General features: G+C 55.2%; 1 protein-coding gene across 1 annotated transcript; it reads left to right on the forward strand.

The window, feature by feature from the left end:
- The first annotated feature begins 468 nt into the window (after positions 1-468).
- SFRP1 (secreted frizzled related protein 1) lies at positions 469-16,240 on the forward strand. Its single transcript, XM_035562774.1, has 3 exons — positions 469-1,003; positions 5,878-5,955; positions 14,036-16,240. Exons 1-3 carry the CDS (start codon positions 469-471, stop codon positions 14,356-14,358), a joined length of 936 nt encoding a protein of 311 aa, XP_035418667.1. The 3' UTR covers positions 14,359-16,240.
- The last annotated feature ends 836 nt before the right edge of the window (positions 16,241-17,076 follow it).

Here is a 17,076-nt window from a genome sequence, read left to right on the forward strand (position 1 = left end):
TCCCGCACCGGGGCAGCCCGGCGGCACGGCTGCGGCCGGGCCGGGCGCGTCCCCGCGGAGCAGCCCCGGGCCGGGAGCGCCCGTCGCGGGCGCGGGGCTGCGCTGCCGGGGCGCGGCGCCGTCGGGGCCCGGCCGGGGCGGCGCGGAGCGGGGCGGGGCCGGGCCGGGCCGCGATTGGCTCCCGGGGCCGCTGATTGACAGCGGCGGGCGAGCGCGCGGCGGGCGGCAGCGCCCTGATTGGCTGCCGGGGGCGCACAAACCCGCGGCGCGGCGCGGCGGGGCCAGAGCGGGACCGGGAACGGGAGCGCTGCGGGCGGGGCGGCGGCGGCGGCGGGCGTCCGACGGGAGGGGCCGCGGGCACCGGGCGGGGGCTCGCGCGGGGAGGGGTCCCCGGGGAGGCACCGGGCGGGGGTCTCGGGGAGCGGCGGGCGGCGCCGTCGGCGGGCAGGGCGGGCGCGGGGCGCAGCCATGGGCAGGGTGCGGGGCGCCTGCGGGCCGGCCCTGCGGGCGCTGCTGTCCCTGGCTGCCGGGCTGCTGGCGTGCGGCGAGGGCAGCGAGTACGACTATGTGAGCTACCAGTCCGACCTGGGGCCCTACCCGGGCGGGCGCTTCTACACCAAGCCCCACCAGTGCGTGGCCATCCCGGCTGACCTGCGGCTCTGCCACAGTGTGGGCTACGACAAGATGGTGCTGCCCAACCTGCTGGACCACGAGACCATGGCCGAGGTGAAGCACCAGGCGAGCAGCTGGGTGCCACTGCTTAACAAGAACTGCCACATGGGCACCCAGGTCTTCCTCTGCTCCCTCTTTGCCCCCGTCTGCCTGGACCGGCCGGTGTACCCGTGCCGCTGGCTCTGCGAGGCCGTGCGTGACTCCTGCGAGCCCGTCATGCAGTTCTTCGGCTTCTTCTGGCCAGAGATGCTCAAGTGCGACCAGTTTCCCCAGGACGACGTCTGCATTGCCATGACAGCTCCAAATGCCACTGAGGTCTCCAGGCCCAAAGGTAAGGCACAACCGGAGCTGGAGCCCCGCTTCTGGTGTTTTTTTCTGAACTGGTGAGGCAGGCATCAGCCTAGAAGTGGCTGTGTGGGACCAGGTAGGGTCCTGTGCAGGGCAAGGCTCGCCTGGGGTCTGCTTCTTGGGAGCAGCTCTCCCCAGCTGCTTCCAAGTGCTCTGTGAGCTGGCTGCTCCCAGCTGCTGTCTGCACCATCCTGAGGAAGGCAGGATGCGCTGCTGGCTTCTCGCCTCCCTCTTGGAGTAGAAATCCAAGGGCAGGTGGAGCTGCGGGAGATGTGGTGGATGCACGGCTGCTCTGATCCCTGTGCAGGCATTGGGACCAGGCTCTGAGCCTGCCCTCCGGGTGCTGCATCACCATGGGAAGAGCTTCTCTTCACTGCTGGGCTCCCGTTGGGGCCACTCCTTAGCAGCAGGAGGGTGCCTGTTGGCACATGGCAGAAAACACCTGGCGGGAGTGGATGGTGGCGTTGCTCCTGGCAGGGACACCCCACTTCCCAAGGAGACCTGGGGCTTGGCAGTCTCGGTGGAGGATGCACGTGCCGTGGAAAGCCAGCTCTGCCTTCTCAGGGGGCTGTATGGTGGAGAGGGGGCTGCAGGCAAGAGGTTTATCAAGAAGCAATTGGAGCAAGTGGGTGTGTTTCGTGTTTGCTTTGATTATGCTCAGCAAGTCTGTTTGTGTCAGATTGGCTTGTTTACAGTCAGTTGCAATGAGTCTCACTTGTTGCTGAAAACTTTTAAAATAAATAAATATCCTGGGGTAGCTTAGGCAGTCTGCATTAGAGCACCTCATAAAATTGACGAGAAAGGTGATTGTAGAGAGAGAAGACAGAGGTAGGTGGGGAGCGATGGCTTGGAGCTGGGGACTGGGGCCAGGGCCAGTGCTTGCTGCAGGCAGGGCAGCACGCAGCGGGCACCCGAGCCCCCCTCTTGCACCAGGTGGGGGCCAGGCAGGGGTCAAGGTTTGGCTCCCACGGCTTACCGTGGCTCATGCTTACTGATGCGATTGCTGGACAAAGCTCTTTGTTTTCAGGGAAGGCTCTGAGGTTGCTGTCCTGTATGAACCCAGACCCTTGGTCCAGACCGCTGTCACGTCCTGCGAGCAGGTCCGAAGGTTGCTTTTATTCCCCAGGGACTTGCAGCCAAGCGTGCTGCTGGGCAGCTGGACCAGAGCTGCTGCCTGTGGGGCTGCCCTGCCCTAGTCCACAGTGGGCTAGTTTGCAGCTAGAGGACGTAATAGCCCGAGATGTTTTCTAGGTGAGCAGCATCTGCTAGGCTTTTCCCTCGTGTAGTTTAACAGCTTACTGTTTGCTGAACTCTCAGACCTGACTTGGCAGCAGCACTAGAGTGGGATAGTATTGCTTTCTTTTGGTGCTGCTAACGTGTCCAGCAGCATGGTATTTAGGCACCACAGGCAGCACTGAAGCGACTTCATTACAAGCTGTATCAGCTCAGGTTTGAGGCCTTCATGCATTTTCTTCTGCTCCTGTCAGGGGTGCGGAGAGGACTCATTCTGCACAGGCTTTAGGGGATATTAACAATGTGCTTTGAGTGAACTGGAAACCGGAGCTGGGGTGAGTGTTGCAAGAAAGTGTCGCAGCCCCTCCGATAAATGCACTGTCTGCTGTGCGGGTTCAGAAACTTACGTCCCATGCACTTCAAAATGAGCAATTTGTTTGCAGGGATGTTTACAGAAAGCAAGTCTTTAAAATTCTTGTGCAAGTGTGGACTCTCTAGAACATTCAGTGGAAGAATTTATGCAGCCATTTTCATATCCTCTTGGCTGCTTGCAAGCATTTCAAGAGAAACTGCTGCCTTGGTGTAGCTGGGCTCCAGGGGAGAGTGGGGTAGAGCCCCTCGTGCCTGTCCTGTTGGCTGAGGCACCGCTCTGGGAAGGGACCAGCACTTTGGCTAGAAACACTTCTTGAGGTGAGATGCTCTCTCGTAATCAGCTGGGCTGGACCTTCTGTCCTTGGGTCTGTGAGGTTTTGGGCAGTCAGTGCTAACTGACAGCTGAGGTGTCCGTAATGCCGTGCTGGCATGTATTCCACGAATAACCCTTGCTTGGTGGAACAGGCTCTGCTCACCGCGCGCTGCATGTTGTGACCCTTCAGCCCCACGCAGCTGAGAGCAAGCAGAGCAAACCTGCAAGCTGCCTGCAGCCCCTGCTGTTGTCTGGTACAGCCCGGTGAGTCCTGCTCTGGCACCCAGCAGAAGACCTGCGATGGCACACCTTGTGGCTGCGGCACAGCCCTCCCTGGCTTGCAGATTTCTGTCGGTGCAAACTCTCAGAGCCCTCGTAGGTTTTGGGTGCTGTTGATTTAAAGAAGGTCAGAGCCCAACAGTGTCCCCCCTTTTCTCTGGGTATTAATAAGAACGAGCCCTTTCAGTATTTTTCTCCATTAACACCTTAAAATTGGAATTTGTTTCTGCCTCTCAAATAGCTGACCTGCTGAATTCCTTTCTCCTTAAGCATAAGGCGGTAAAGCCTGCAGGCCCACAGGATGCATCAGGGGAGTTGCAGATTAATATAGCATTACACATTCCTTCTCCTGCCCCTGGAGTAAGCTGGCTCTAAAGCCAGGCATTAGAAAATGGTCAGCAGGGAGAAAACAGGCTGGAAACAAGCTAATGTTGTGCCTTGAGTAAAGCTGTCAAATGCAGATGATGGGCCCTGACTGAGCCGTCGTAGGTCAGGAGGTGGGGTCTGAACTCTGGCCCTGGGGTGCTTGCGGGGTACCACGAGCACACTGGGAGGCCTGTGCTGCACCAAACACCAGCCATGCTGGGCGTAGAGCTGTGCGGGAGCTGGTCTGTGCCTCTGGCTTTTGCGTTTCTGACCGTGACAGAGTGGCCCATGGGTGTTTCCATCCCCTTGGGGCACAGGGTGAAGCGGCTGCTCGCAGCCCTGTGGGACACGGTGCAGGCCTGGAGCAGGGCGAGGCTGCTTTGTGCTGCGCTGGGGGCTGGCGGCGCTTGTGGTGCTGGTGAAGCCAAGGGGAAGCATTTTTCTCTGGCGAGAGGAGTGTTGGCAGGATGTGAGCGCCAAGCGGCTCAGATGTGCTGTGGGGGGACAGATGTGGAGCCCCCAGCGCCCGTGGAAGGGGCTGCCCAGGGTGTGCTGCCCCTGCCTGAGTGGAGCTGGAGGTCCCTGCCACTGTGGTGCGCTACAGCATCCTGAAGGGCTGTGTAGCTAAAACAAAGCCTGTCTTTTCAGCAGGGAACAATGAGTCTTATTCCCCTTTTTTTGGGTGTGTGGAAAGCTCATAGGGTGCGTGTCATGGTGGCTTTCTTGCTGGGCATGGGTGGGCTCAGTCATTCTCCTAGCATGCGATTTGGCTACTTGGGCATGTTGAAATGGTTTACAGGATGGGATTTGCAGCGATCTGCCAGTGCATGGCAGGTACTCCTGCCATTCTTAGGGGACGTGGGCTTGGGGTGGCCCCACATAACAGCTCACCCCCCGGTGTGGCAGCAGGGATGGACCAGTGGGGCCTCCTGCTGGCATCCCTGCTCCCTCATCATGAGCTCATTAAATGTGCAGGCCGGATGGCAATATTCATTTAAAAATAAAGTGTTGAGGATGTCATCATGTCCCAGAAGCTGCCTCCTGCCTGTGTCACTCTAGGCTAAGCTAATAAAAGTGGCTATTGCATATTAGGGTCTTGAAAGAGGATGCTACCCAGCTCAGATATACCAGGAATGGGATTGTTAGGCCCGCTTTTGGGTGTGGTGAAGATTACCTCGTTACCAGCACATTGGGGCGATTGGAAGGCTGGTTGCTCAGCATATGTGATTAATAAAAACATGGTGCATGACCCAAGGAATTAGCATTTGGCACAGAGCAGATTGGGTGGCGGGAGGGGAAGAACAAGGCACGGAAAACAAATGTCTCGCCTGAGGTCCCGTGGGGCATCTGTGACTGAGAGGCTCAGTGCTGCGGTCTCTGCGGGTCACGGCAGCGCCTCCCTCGCCACCCATGCGGGGTGTCTGGCTTCGCACCCCTCCTGCTGGCAGGCAGCTCCCTTGTCTCTGCCCGGCCGTGCTGCAGGGCTGGAGGGGCGAGCGCTCCGTCTGCACGCAGGGACCGGCAGATGTGCTGCAGCGCAGCTCCTGAGAACAACTCTTGTGTGTGGGAAAGAGCCCTTCGTTCTGCTGGACCGAGAACAGAAGCAGCATCTCCCAGCTCAATAAATTCATCCGTCAGTAGCACAAATCTACGTCTGTGCTGCTGGGTGGTCTCTGCTCAGGCGGGAGGCAGGGACCTGGAAACAGTTTTTTATTCTCTGGGTGAGCTGAGCTTTCCTCCCAGGACGGGTCCCGGCAAAAAGAGGATGGCTGTGCTTGGGGTCATGCTGGAGAGGGACGGTGCACCTGAAAACTGTGTGTGTCCCTCTCCAAGCCGTCCCTGCTCTGGGGAGGAGCAGGAAGGAGGAGCGGCCCTTGCTATGCCTGGGTATCTGGCAGGGCCCCTGGGTTGTGCCTGTCCTGAGCTCTAGCCTGGCTCTGGAGCAGCTGCCAGCCTGGGATGCCCCTTGCAGTGTGAGCCATCCTCGTTTCTGGTCCTCCTCCTGCTGTGCTCTGGGCACCGCATGCCAGCTTGGCATGCTGCAGGGAGGCAGCATCAGCAGGCAGCTTGCCATGCCCCATGACGAGTGGTTGCCCCCGGCTGGGAGCCTGGCCCTGGAAGCCCCTCTCTGTGCCAGCCCTGTGCTCCTGAGCTCAGCAGCTGCCTGCTTCTGCCCGGTCCTGCAGCGCTGGGACCTGGCACCCCAGGGCACATGTCTTCTGAAAGCGTGTGCAGCCCAGCCCTCCGGTGATTCTCGAGCTTGCTCCTCATCACCTCTTCTCTCCTCTCACCAGGAACGACTGTGTGTCCCCCTTGCGACAACGAGATGAAGTCGGAAGCCATTGTTGAGCACCTGTGTGCCAGCGAGTTTGGTAAGGAAAGTGTTCCTGCTGCTTCTCCTCGATGGCAGGGCTCTGGAGTGCAGAAGGGAGGAGGCACTTGGTACCCTGGCACAAGAGCGTCCTGCTCCCTTTCCAGACGTTTGGGCCGGCCGCGACAGTGCCCAGGGCAGCAGGCTGGGTGCACGGTGTGCCTGGAGGGCATCTCCCCCCTGCCCCCCAAGCAGGAACCTGGGCACCAGCAGGGTGCCACAGCTGCTCCAGTTTCCCTGCCAACCCCGAGAGTGCCTGTGGACAGTTGCAGTCCTTGCCCGGAGGCGAGCGTGCCTCTAGATGTCAGTGTCGGCGCGCGGTGAGGGGGACGTGTCCAGGGACGTGTCCTGCTGGCGCAGCCCGGTGGGGATGGCAGGGGCTGGGGTCCTGGTTGCAGCGTGGTGCCTGCACTTGGCATCACCCCCGGCCTTGCTGCTGCAGCACGGCCAGCAGCTCTGTGGGGGGGTGTACCTGGACATCTCTCCTGCCCGGCTTCCTTGTAGCCTTGGGTTTCTTTTAGCAAAGTTATGCTCTGCTTGTCAAGTCCAGGTGTAAAAACCAAGAGCAAGCCCTTGTCTTGCTAAGGCTGAGCAGTGAGGGAGAGAATACAGGGCTACTTCAAAGCTGTGTCCTAAATTCATTATGGCTAGCATGTGAGTCAGACTATCATAGGTAAACAGATCTCCATTTTAAAAAAAAGAAAGGAAGAAAAAAAAAGAAAGAAAAAACACAACAACGAAAAGTATTGCAGGGAAGAGTAGCTTTTTCAGATCAAGCACAGAATTAACTGGTTTTGACATCCTTGCTGGTGTATGTAGCTTTCCTGGAAAGTTATTGAAGGCGTATTGAACAAGGTGTGCATTCCTCGGGGATTAGCACTTGAATATGCCCTGTGCCAGAGCATGCTATGCAAACCCAAACCTGCTCTGCATGCTGTTGTATTACCCTTTCTGCTGGAAATGAATTCTCAACTCTCCTGCAGATTTGGTATGCCAAATGTCCTAAGTTCAGTGCAGACTTCTTGTAACAGGGAAAAGCATCAACAGGAGCAGCCACGTAATAGTTTCTCAGGAATGTGCGTACTTCCAGCTGGATCGGGTGATGGGTGCGTGAATCCAGTGCCGCAGCCTGGCTGATGCGGGAAGCACCCGGCTGGCCCTGAGCGCTGCCCCAGCAGCTCTGCTCCTTTTCTGCTCCCCATCTCCTCGCCTCCAGGGGCAAGCGACCAACAGGACAGGTACCAAGTACCTGGGAGGGTCAGGGGAGGTCTTCCATTCCCAGGCCTTCATCTTTTGCTGTGTTTGCTGTTTGCTCTGTAATTTGCCCCCCCTGCAGACAGAGAGTTGCTGGGTGGGAGCGGCGTGGGTCGTGCTGTGTCCCTGAGCCACAGCAGTGTCCTGCTGCTGGGCAGGCGCTGGGAAGGGGAGCACAGGCATAGCTGCGTGCTTGTCATCAGCCTCTGCTGTTACATATCCTCCCTGCACTGCGGGGCAGTTGCACGACCGGCAGGAGAGGCCAAACCAGAAGTATTTGTGGGCTCGGTAGAGGGGCTTCAGACACTGACTTGCCCACAGGGTAGGCTGGTTATGGAGAAGTTTTGTGGTGACAATCCAGAGGGTGGAAATATTTCTTGGCAGGCGCTCCCTGGGTAGGGCTGTGGCGAGTGGCCAGATAGAGTTGCTGAGCAGCAGCGGAGCAGCAAACAGCAGCGACATCGACTGCCGTGCATACCCCCAGTTAATGCAAAACTCCTGCGAAGGCTTTCACAGAAACCTTCCTCCCGCTGCGGGCTCGGCCCTGCTGTGGTTTGGGGTGGCAGGGATGGGTCCCCCCACCGGAGGGAAGGAATGGGGCCAGCTCCGTGGCTGGGTGCTGGGGCTGGCTCTGCGCTTCTGGGGGCTCTGTGGTGTCGGGAGCTCGCTGGCAGGGGGCTGCAGCCCCGCGCTGTCCCCGGCTGTCCCGTGCCCGTGCTTAGGTGGCAGCAGCTGGCACAGATGAAGGCAGCCAGGTTTAAACCAGCTTGTATGAGCCTCGGGCCTGGCAGGATCCCTTTAGTTGCAATGCCAGGCACTGCTACTGCATCAGTACACCTGCCTGCCCCCCAGAGCAGCGTGTTTTCCAAGCTTTGTTTAAAACTGTTTGTTTTCTCTGCTGAAGCAGAGTCTGGTGTTTTTTCAAGCCATTGCAAGTAATTTGGGATTGTTCTTTGTTCTGTGTACCAGCATGACTCCAACATAGAGCTTTAGTCTTTAAACACATCAGAGCTCTTGCTGATGCTGAGGTTGCTTCTATTCCTTCTCCTTCCCATCGCTGCTTTCTTCTATCTCAATTTTTTTTGTGAAGACACAATGACCTTCCTACAGTGGAAAAATCCAAATGCAACTGAGCAGGACACAACTGGTGTCTGCTGTGTGTGAAGCATCATTCTTTCTTCACAACGGAAAGCTGGTTGCATCTTGGATATCCTTTTGTTCCCCTGTTCCTCCCTTGTCACCAGAACAAATAGCAGTGGGAAAGTTCATTTGCATGGATTTTCAATGATGTAGGTTTCATGCAGCTGCATTGGTATTTTCTTCCTTCTGTTGCTGTGCTTTTCCTCCCCATCCAGGAGAATTCCTGGGTGCACGTAACGCTGTTTCCAGATGTGCCAGCCTGTAGCAACCTGGGGAGCTGGTGTGCAGGAAGAGATGCAGTGCGAGTCTTCCCTCTGCTCCAAGGGAAGATGGGGCAGGGTGCTCCTGGGGATGTCCCAGCCTATGGAGAGCAGCTGGCAAAGGATGAATTGACTTCAGGAAGTTTTCTCAAAGCACAGTGCGTGGTTCTTAGATCTCTGTTTAGTCTTCGGGGGTTACTGTCACAGGGGCAATTTCTCAAGGAGAGCTGTTTATCTGGCACTAAAATAAACTCCCAGCCATTCAGACTGAGATTTCTCATGCACATCCACCAAGGTAAACACTGGCAACTGACAGGTTACAGATCCTCATCAAAGCCAGACACATACAATAAATGTTTAAACTAACATGTGCTGCAAGGGGCAGCTGTTTGGTGGGTCCTGCTCACCAGCTCTTCCTTGCTGATCCTCACGATGATGTTACCGCAGGCTTCGCTACGTCCCAGCGGCTTGTGAGGTACGGGGTGCTTTGCCCACTGCTTATGTGTGGCCTGCTGGGGCGGGAGGCAGCTGTGCAACAGCCCCGGGCACGATGTCGCTCTTGAGGACCACGGAGGACGAGCTGTGGCTCCAGCTGTGAACATGGAAAGGGAGCTCTGTCCCTGGGCAGGAGAGGGGGCCTGGGCAAGGTGCTGGTGCCGGCAGGGCTGCCAGCCTCGTGGGTGAGCAGGACTCTGGGTTTGGGTCTGTCTGAGCGGTGCTGAACGTGGCTTCTCGGTGCTGGTTTGAGGGCAGCCCCGCTTGTGCGACAGCTTGGTGGTTCCTCTGAGAGTGGGCACAGCCCGGCTGCGGGGCTGGCTGCGTCCTGCCTGCCGGTGGAGGCACCCAGAGGTTAGCTTCTCCTTTCTTTCTTTCAGCAGCGTCCAGCAGCTGTCTCCTCTCTTCTCCTCGGCAGCACCAGCAGAGCCCCTCCAGGAAAGGGGAACGTGCTCTGACCCAGCAGCTCGCAGCACTGCACCTCGTTTGCTGCTGGCTCGCTCGCGGCAGTAGCGTTCCCTGGTCCTGGAGAGGTCCTGGCGCACCTCTGGCTACGTGTGGCTGCTGCCCCGCAGCTGGGGCTGGGAGCAGGCAGCAGCAGCAGCATCTGCCATGCATGGAGCGGAGCTGTGGGACCTTCCTGGGGCACAGCAGTGCCGGGGGGGCCGGCAAGCATGCTCGGGTTAATTGCAGTTCAGGTTTTGGTGCAGCTCTGGTGTGCAAGGGACACGGCGATGGAGGTGTGGTGAAGTGCGAGTGCCCTCCTGTGCCCCCCCGCACCTCCCTGGGCTGCAGCCAGGTTGTTTCTTACTCTTTGTGCAGGCTGGGCTGGCCACACGCTCTCCTGGAGTTCATTCTACTCTCTTTCTCTTGCTGATTTTATTTATTGTTTCTGTCCTTTCTCTGGGGTCTGAGGGGATCCTGCTGAATGGGCTCTTGCTGCACTGGAGACTGCAGTACAATCAATACATGCTGTTTATTTTTTCCCTTGACTGACAGTTTCTTGCCTGCAGCCTTCTCCTGTTACAGCCCTAATGTGTCTTCTGGCAGGTTTCCTTCTTCTGAGTGATTTCTAAAGGAAGGAGCAATGAGGCTGAAGGAACAGCAGAGCTTTCCGTTCTCTCACGTTCCCTTCCCTGCCCCTGAGGGTGCTGCAGTGGGGCCCCTGCCCGCGTGCGGGAGAGCAGTGGGGATGGAGTCCCAGGCTCCTGCGTGCTGACGAAGGGGGGCTGGAGGGGCCGGGGCAGGGGGGGCGCAGGCATTGCCGTGCAGCTGTAAAAGTGGGAGCTTACTCAGCAGGGCTGTGCCGGGCAGGGGGAGGTTGTCTTTCCAGCTTCTGGGAGGGCGCTTGGGTGCACTTTGCTGCAGCGGTGCCTGCCTGTTGCGTGTCTTGCAGGGTGCCCTGTGCTGCAGCATCACAGCCTGTGGCCACGGTCCTGCGGTGCCCAGGACTTTCACCTGGTGAGTGAGCAAGAGTGATGCGGGAGAGGTTTTGCTTTTGTGCCGTGCATGGTGCTGAGCCCTCATGGAGGGTAGGAGGGTGCTTTGCTCCCAGGGGCACTGGCAGTGCTCCCAGTTTGTCTGGGAGGTTGAGTTTCCTCTCTTCCCTCTGTGTGAGCGGGACTGGAAAGCCGGAGCTGCAGAGGTACCAATGAGAGTGTTTCAAGTGATGCAGTGCAAGTTGTGCTTTCAGGCTGGACCCCAACCATCTCCATGGAGCCTTTGCTCTCCTTGGAGCTCTTGCTGCCGCAAGTAATTTTGCTCTGAGTGAACAAACACTTTCATATATCCTGCTTCATTTTAGTAGATATAAAGAAGACATTTTTATATCCTCAGTGCTCCCCTCTCTCTGCGTTAGAGATAGCAGAGCTATGCTACAGTCTGATAGGAGCTGTTTGTAGTTGGGGCCAAATTCCTGGTGTGGTTCAATGGGGTGAGCGTTACACAGGCGAGAGTCTCGCCCCATGCTTGGGGAGCCGTGGCCAGCAGTGGGGCACTGCCCTGCGCCCTCTCCCTATTGCATCCCCTCCCGCGGCATCTGGGCATCAGGGTAAATCTGGGGGGATGCACGGGGTGCTGGGGGAAAGGGTTCTGCCCTCCTCTGTGGCACAGGGTCTCAGGCTTTCCAGATGGCGAGGACAGCCCCGGTGATGTGCTTTTATGCTTCGGTGTGGCTCGGCTCTGGGCTCGAGGGAGCAGCGTCAGCCCTGGAGCTGCTGTGGGAGCCAGGCATTTGGCACAGCCTGTCCTGGCTGGCAGTGAGTGCCCGGGCAGGGACCACAGCCTCTTGGCACCAGGGCTGAGTGAGGGCAAGCCTGGGTTTAGCACCCCGGGAGGACTTGTGCTGCTGTCAACACAATGTGGCTGACGGCTGATGAGTCCCAAATTAGATCCTGAAATCTGCCTTTATTGTGTTTTATGTGTTCCCTCCCAGCCCGAATAAAGCTTTCACTTCTGTTCTCTGGGAAGAGCCCTTGGGGTGGGTGGCTGGACGCTGGCTTTCCCTGGTGCTCTGCCTCCACGCCTCGCCTGCGAGCAGATGTGCCAGCAGCTCACAAGGAGGGTGTTTCAGGACCAGATGCGGCCCCACAACAAAGCCTCTCCGTGCACCCTGCAGGAGTGGGTCAGATGCACGGCCCTGCGGCGTGCTCGCTGCTGGAGTGGAGGGGAAGGGAGAGTCCCACAGGGTGGGTGCTGCAACTGGCCACTGCTACTGCTGGGATGGCAGAGAAAGGCTCTTGTCTGCCGTCACATCTCTGGTGGCTGCTGGCTTTGATGATAAAGATTTACTGGGTGGTTGGAGAGTGAAGGGGGAGGTGGGCTTGTGGCTGAGGTACTGATGAGCCTTCAAACCCCGTGGCTTTGGATCCTCCCTGGGGAGCAACACCCATCCCAGGTGCTGCCTTTCCGATGTGCGTGGAAAGTGCAGGAGCTGCGTGCCCGTCTGGCTGCTTGTGAAACCTGCCCCTCGTGCCCAGGAGTCTCTGATCTTGGCTCTGAGCGCTGCTTTGCAGGAGTGAGACCTGGATACATTTTTTAGTTCCCAGCTGGGTTTATGGTTCACCTGGGCAGCTCCCATGCTCCCTGAACCTGCATTGCTGGCTTGCAGAGACAACTGCTGCTGTGCAAGGCAGGGAGCTGTGAGCTCCCAATGCACAGGATTTCCAGACCCTCTTTGTCTTCTGTAGACACATGATACTGTATGATACTTGGAGCAGAACAACACCTCTGCTAGTTGCCAGCTTGTTTTCTTCCTCTAGCAACAAGGTTCTAAACTTGCAGCAATCACAGCAAAGCAATTTGCAAACAAGCCACTTCGGAAAAAGTCTCTAATTATGGGTATTACACTGCTGGAAACTGCTGTGCTCAGTGCAAGAGTTCAAAGTCAGAACTGATAAAGAAATTGAGGCTCATTTTGAGGAATGCTGTTGTTGCTGCCCAAGTAATGTCATGGAGCTTAGAGCTGCCTGTAAACTACTTGCTCTATTTTCCAGATTCATTGCAAATTAACCTGGTTCAGTGTCTTTAGCTCCTTTAAAGCTTGCATCTCTTTAGCTCCTCAGACATCCTGAATTTGAAAAACAGATGGAATTAAAGTTTCACTTAGGTTTCCAGTCCGGAATTACTTTCTTGTACAGTAACAGTATAACACAACAGGGCTTTTGGCAAACAGTAGACCTTTTTAGCACACGGGCAGATAAATACCATTATTCCTTTTGCCAGTGTAGTGGCTGGGAGTGTGAGGGTAATACGCAGACTCTGCTGCATTCTCGGGATTGTCATTGCACTGTGCTGTTGCCATTTGTGTCTGAAACGGTGAACAGAGCTGCCGTCCAGAGGCAACGTGTATTTATTACTACAAGATCCAGCAGAGCAGGACTTCAAGGAACAGTGCTGCGGGGGATTCCTCTCCCTGCCAGAACCCAGGGCTTTTGCAGTGCTGTCTGCTACACACACATCTGAGAATCAAATGGAAAGGGACAGCAGACAATTAATCACCTATCCAAGCGCTATTTATCTGCAACTTTGAAGTAAACTCCCAAATGATGGAAATATGTTAGTAATTTTTGGCCATATGTGCTTTTCCCCCAAAATGAGGCAGAGCCAAATGGCACAGAAGTGATACTTTAATGTACAACACGTTTTCATCATTTTTCCCATGCATACTAAATTCCTCTTCATGGTCAGGGCAAGGGAACATTATTATTATTATTATTATTTTAATTTGGGTTGTGATTAACTCAGGAAAATGCTGAACCCAAAGAGGAAGATATTTTCTATGGGAGTTGTGTGGGATTACCTTCCTTTGCTGGGGAAGGTGCCTGTGCTGCTGGCTGCTCCCTGCTTCCCCATCGGGCACGGGTGCTTTCAACGGGCTTTGCTGCTCTCACGTAGACACATTCGGTGCTTGGGAACTTGTTTCATGGGCGCCCGAGGCCAGGAGTGACTGTACACAAATGTTTGAATGTTTGAGGAGCTAGGCTGACCTTTTAAATGGCCCTTGTAAGAGTCTCTCTGTGTGCTAAAGCTGGGAAATCATGTTCTTACTCAGCCAATGTTTTGCTAGCAAAGTTTGTGTTGCTCCGCTGAACGAGTTTCCCTTCCAAATACAAAGTGCCTGGCACGTTTTGTGGTGGGGGACGGGAAGCAGAGAGGCCGATGTCTTACGGTGGTGCTCTGCCAGGAAGGCACGGCTCTGCCTCAGGGGGTGAGGGGTTTTGCACTGCGGCCTTGCAGGCAAGCTGGGGTCCGGGTGTCACGGGGAAGCTTTTGATTGTGCTGTCCTGGCACCCACTGTCCCTGGGGCACCTTTCCGGCAGTGCCTGTTGTGGGGGCAGTGCGGTGACACGGGTGGGTGGATAGCAAGTGCTTTGCAAGTGAAGGCTGCTCAGGACTTTTCTGTTTTCCCCTTCTCCCGGGCTTGTTTTTCAGCTCTTAAGATGACCATAAAGGAAGTGAAGAAGGAGAATGGGGACAAGATGATCATCCCACGGAAGAGAAAGGCGCTGAAGCTGGGACCCATCAGGAAGAAGAACCTGAAGAAGCTGGTGCTGTTCCTGAAGAATGGTGCCGACTGCCCATGCCATCAGCTGGACAACTTCGGCCACTACTTCCTGATCATGGGCCGCCAGGTGAAGACCCAGTACCTGCTGACGGCCATCTACAAGTGGGACAAGAAGAACAAAGAGTTCAAGAAGTTCATGAAGAAGATGAAGTCACCAGATTGCCCGACATTTCCATCCGTCTTCAAGTGATGAAGCGGGTGGCGGGAGAGCTGCTGGCCCACGCCCTGGGCATGGCGGTTCCAGCCTCGCTCCCTCTGCTGTGGGCACGCAGGGGCCGAGCCCCTCCTGTTCCTCCTCATCCTTCTGAGCTTCCTCCCCAGGCCCCAGCCCTCCCGCATTCCCCTGCCGGCATTCTCCTGACTGCCAGAGCATGCGAGTGTGATGAGCGAGCACTGAGCTGTCTCTGAGGTCACAGACTATTTGCATCTGCAATAGCCAAAGACCTATTGCTGCAAGGATATGTAAATTCCTTTAAATAGCAGCTGTCAGGTAAAGAGGGCAGGCAGAGGGGTGTGAAGTTGTCAATTGCATGATTGCAGAAAGGACACTTGTGACCGCTTTCCTCCTGTGTTCACGGCTGCAAGAGCACCCTGAGTTAATTCCTGTTTGAACCAGAGCCAGCTTGTTAGAAAAACATCCCATCCTGACGATAAAAGTTAATAAATGAGTGATGGAGAATCTGCCACAACCTCGGATAAAACCTCCTAATGGCTAATTGCCCTCGCTGTAAAACAAACAAACAACATTCTAGTCTAAATTTGTTTGGTCTGGGCCTGAGCCCTGGCATCCTCGTGGTGCCTTGGTCGGCTGGATGGGAGAGGTCCCGGCCCTTGTGCCTCCCAGTGCCAACCCGCCAAGGCAGAGCCCCGTGCCCGGCTGGCCTCGTCCCTGTGGAAATGTGTGCTGCTTGGTGGCCAGCCCCACTGCTGGCAGAGCCTGTGGCCAGCCCCTCCTTTTTGTGTCACTTGCTCACTTTACCAGTGATATTTTTATGGTGTCTTCAGGCTGCTGGCCAAATATCGGATTGCAGAAGGGCAAGGATCGGTGCCCGTGGAGCACCGCAGGAAATGCATCATCTCCACGTTTCCCTCCCTGCAGTCACCATGGGACCTATCGGTGTCTGGACTTCAGTCCATTTGATGTGTGACAACTTGGCTTTATATCATTCTGTTTTTTTTTTTTCCTTAATCAAAATGTCACGTTAGCACGAGGTCAAGTCATTTATGAAAGACAAAGACTATTGCATCCAAATGATTACATTTATCGACCAAGCTGAAATTCATTATTCCATTAATTGGACAAGTTCTCTTTCCCATAGACCCATATTGCTCCACATTAATTATGCTATCCTGCTTCCATTCATTGTTCTCATCAATCATGATTGCTCTAAGAGAATGAATATCTTGCAATTTGAGATAATCCTGTTGCATTGCAGTTAAGTGAAATAACAAAAACTCATTTTTGACGTTTAAACCAACCCTGCTCAAAGCTGGTGAATTAATTATTTTCTAGCTCAGGAGTGCTGTTTATTCCCTTTATGGGGTTTGAGATGTGGATTTTACTGTAGATAAATTCCATGAATAAGCCAAGCACCCAGATGAATGATGTTTCAAAACTACCAGAGAGCTGGAGTTAGGATGTGAACTCTTTAGAAAATCCCACAAAGTTGTCTTAGACCACCATGTGTAGTAGTGTTGTTTCTTCGATGCAAAGTTAATCATTGTAGACAATGTACCTTATCAGTGAATTAAAACAAAAAACACACAAAAAACACACTAAGCTTTCGCACCACAGATTGATGAGGCGAACTGATGGGGAAGGCGGACAAACGAAGCCTCATCAGAAGGAGGCCGTGGCCTGCAGTTGGGACCCTTTGAGCTACCAGCACGGTTCTCTCGGTGCACCCGTGGCACCAGCCAGTTTCTTCCCGCAACTGAGTGAAAATCAGCAGGACGGGAATTGGTTCTGCATCAGAGAGAGATGCTTAAAGGTTTAGTTGGGCTGGGATCTTCACACTCTCACCAGGCTGCTTGTATGGGTCCCGCTGGCCACTTCTAGAAAAGTGGGCTTTGATTTAGTGTTTTAAAAATGTGTATTTCAGCAGGAAATGTCAAATAAAAGGGAAAATCAGTTCATGTGTGTTTAGAGCCACTGCTCAGAGCTGCTTGATTTCCACCAGTGGCCCTTGAGCCTGAACGCCTGGCTTCAGAGGCGGCTCATACAGATGGGGCAGCGCTGTGTTCCCTCATGCCAGCACACAGCATGCAGCGACACACATGAGTTTGTTAGTGCTGCTGGTGCTTTATTTTTCCACAAGCAGTTGGGAAGAACTGGTAATAAGAGAGTACCCAGGAAAGGTGCCTTTTTCTCTTTGCAGCTGTTTTGTTCGTCATCTCATGGACTTGGTCAGAGCTGCCCGGGAGCTCCCTTCCCACTGGTGGCCGTGCCAATGTGTGGCGTCGGGGGGCAAGGGGCAGCAGCGATCCTCCTGGCTGCATCCAGGGCTGAAGAAGTCCCGTTCCTCCACGTCACTTGGGGGAAGAAGAAATTATCACTGTAATTACAGGCTAAAAGCATACTATAATTGTATGTTACTGGCTGCTCTATCAGTTACTTTAAACAGCCCTCTGATCCTGTATGTTTGTCCTTGAGAAGCAGATCAGAGCAGCTGAGCGGATTCACACGTCGTATTTCAGACACAGTATTTTGGATGTTTCCATGTACCTGGACAGGAATTGCACCATTCTCTTGCCTAACTGCTCTGTGATCTGTCAGCAGTTCCTGCATGGATCTAGCTGGCAGATTGACTATGCATTGCTCTCTTCCCTTTGTACTCTCTTTGTATATGGAGGTTTTTGATAAAAATAACAGAACTAAAAGAAATATGTTTGATGTAACATCATGTTT

Source organism: Cygnus atratus, chromosome 27 (assembly GCF_013377495.2).
Source record: "Cygnus atratus isolate AKBS03 ecotype Queensland, Australia chromosome 27, CAtr_DNAZoo_HiC_assembly, whole genome shotgun sequence".
Lineage (NCBI taxonomy): Eukaryota > Metazoa > Chordata > Aves > Anseriformes > Anatidae > Cygnus > Cygnus atratus.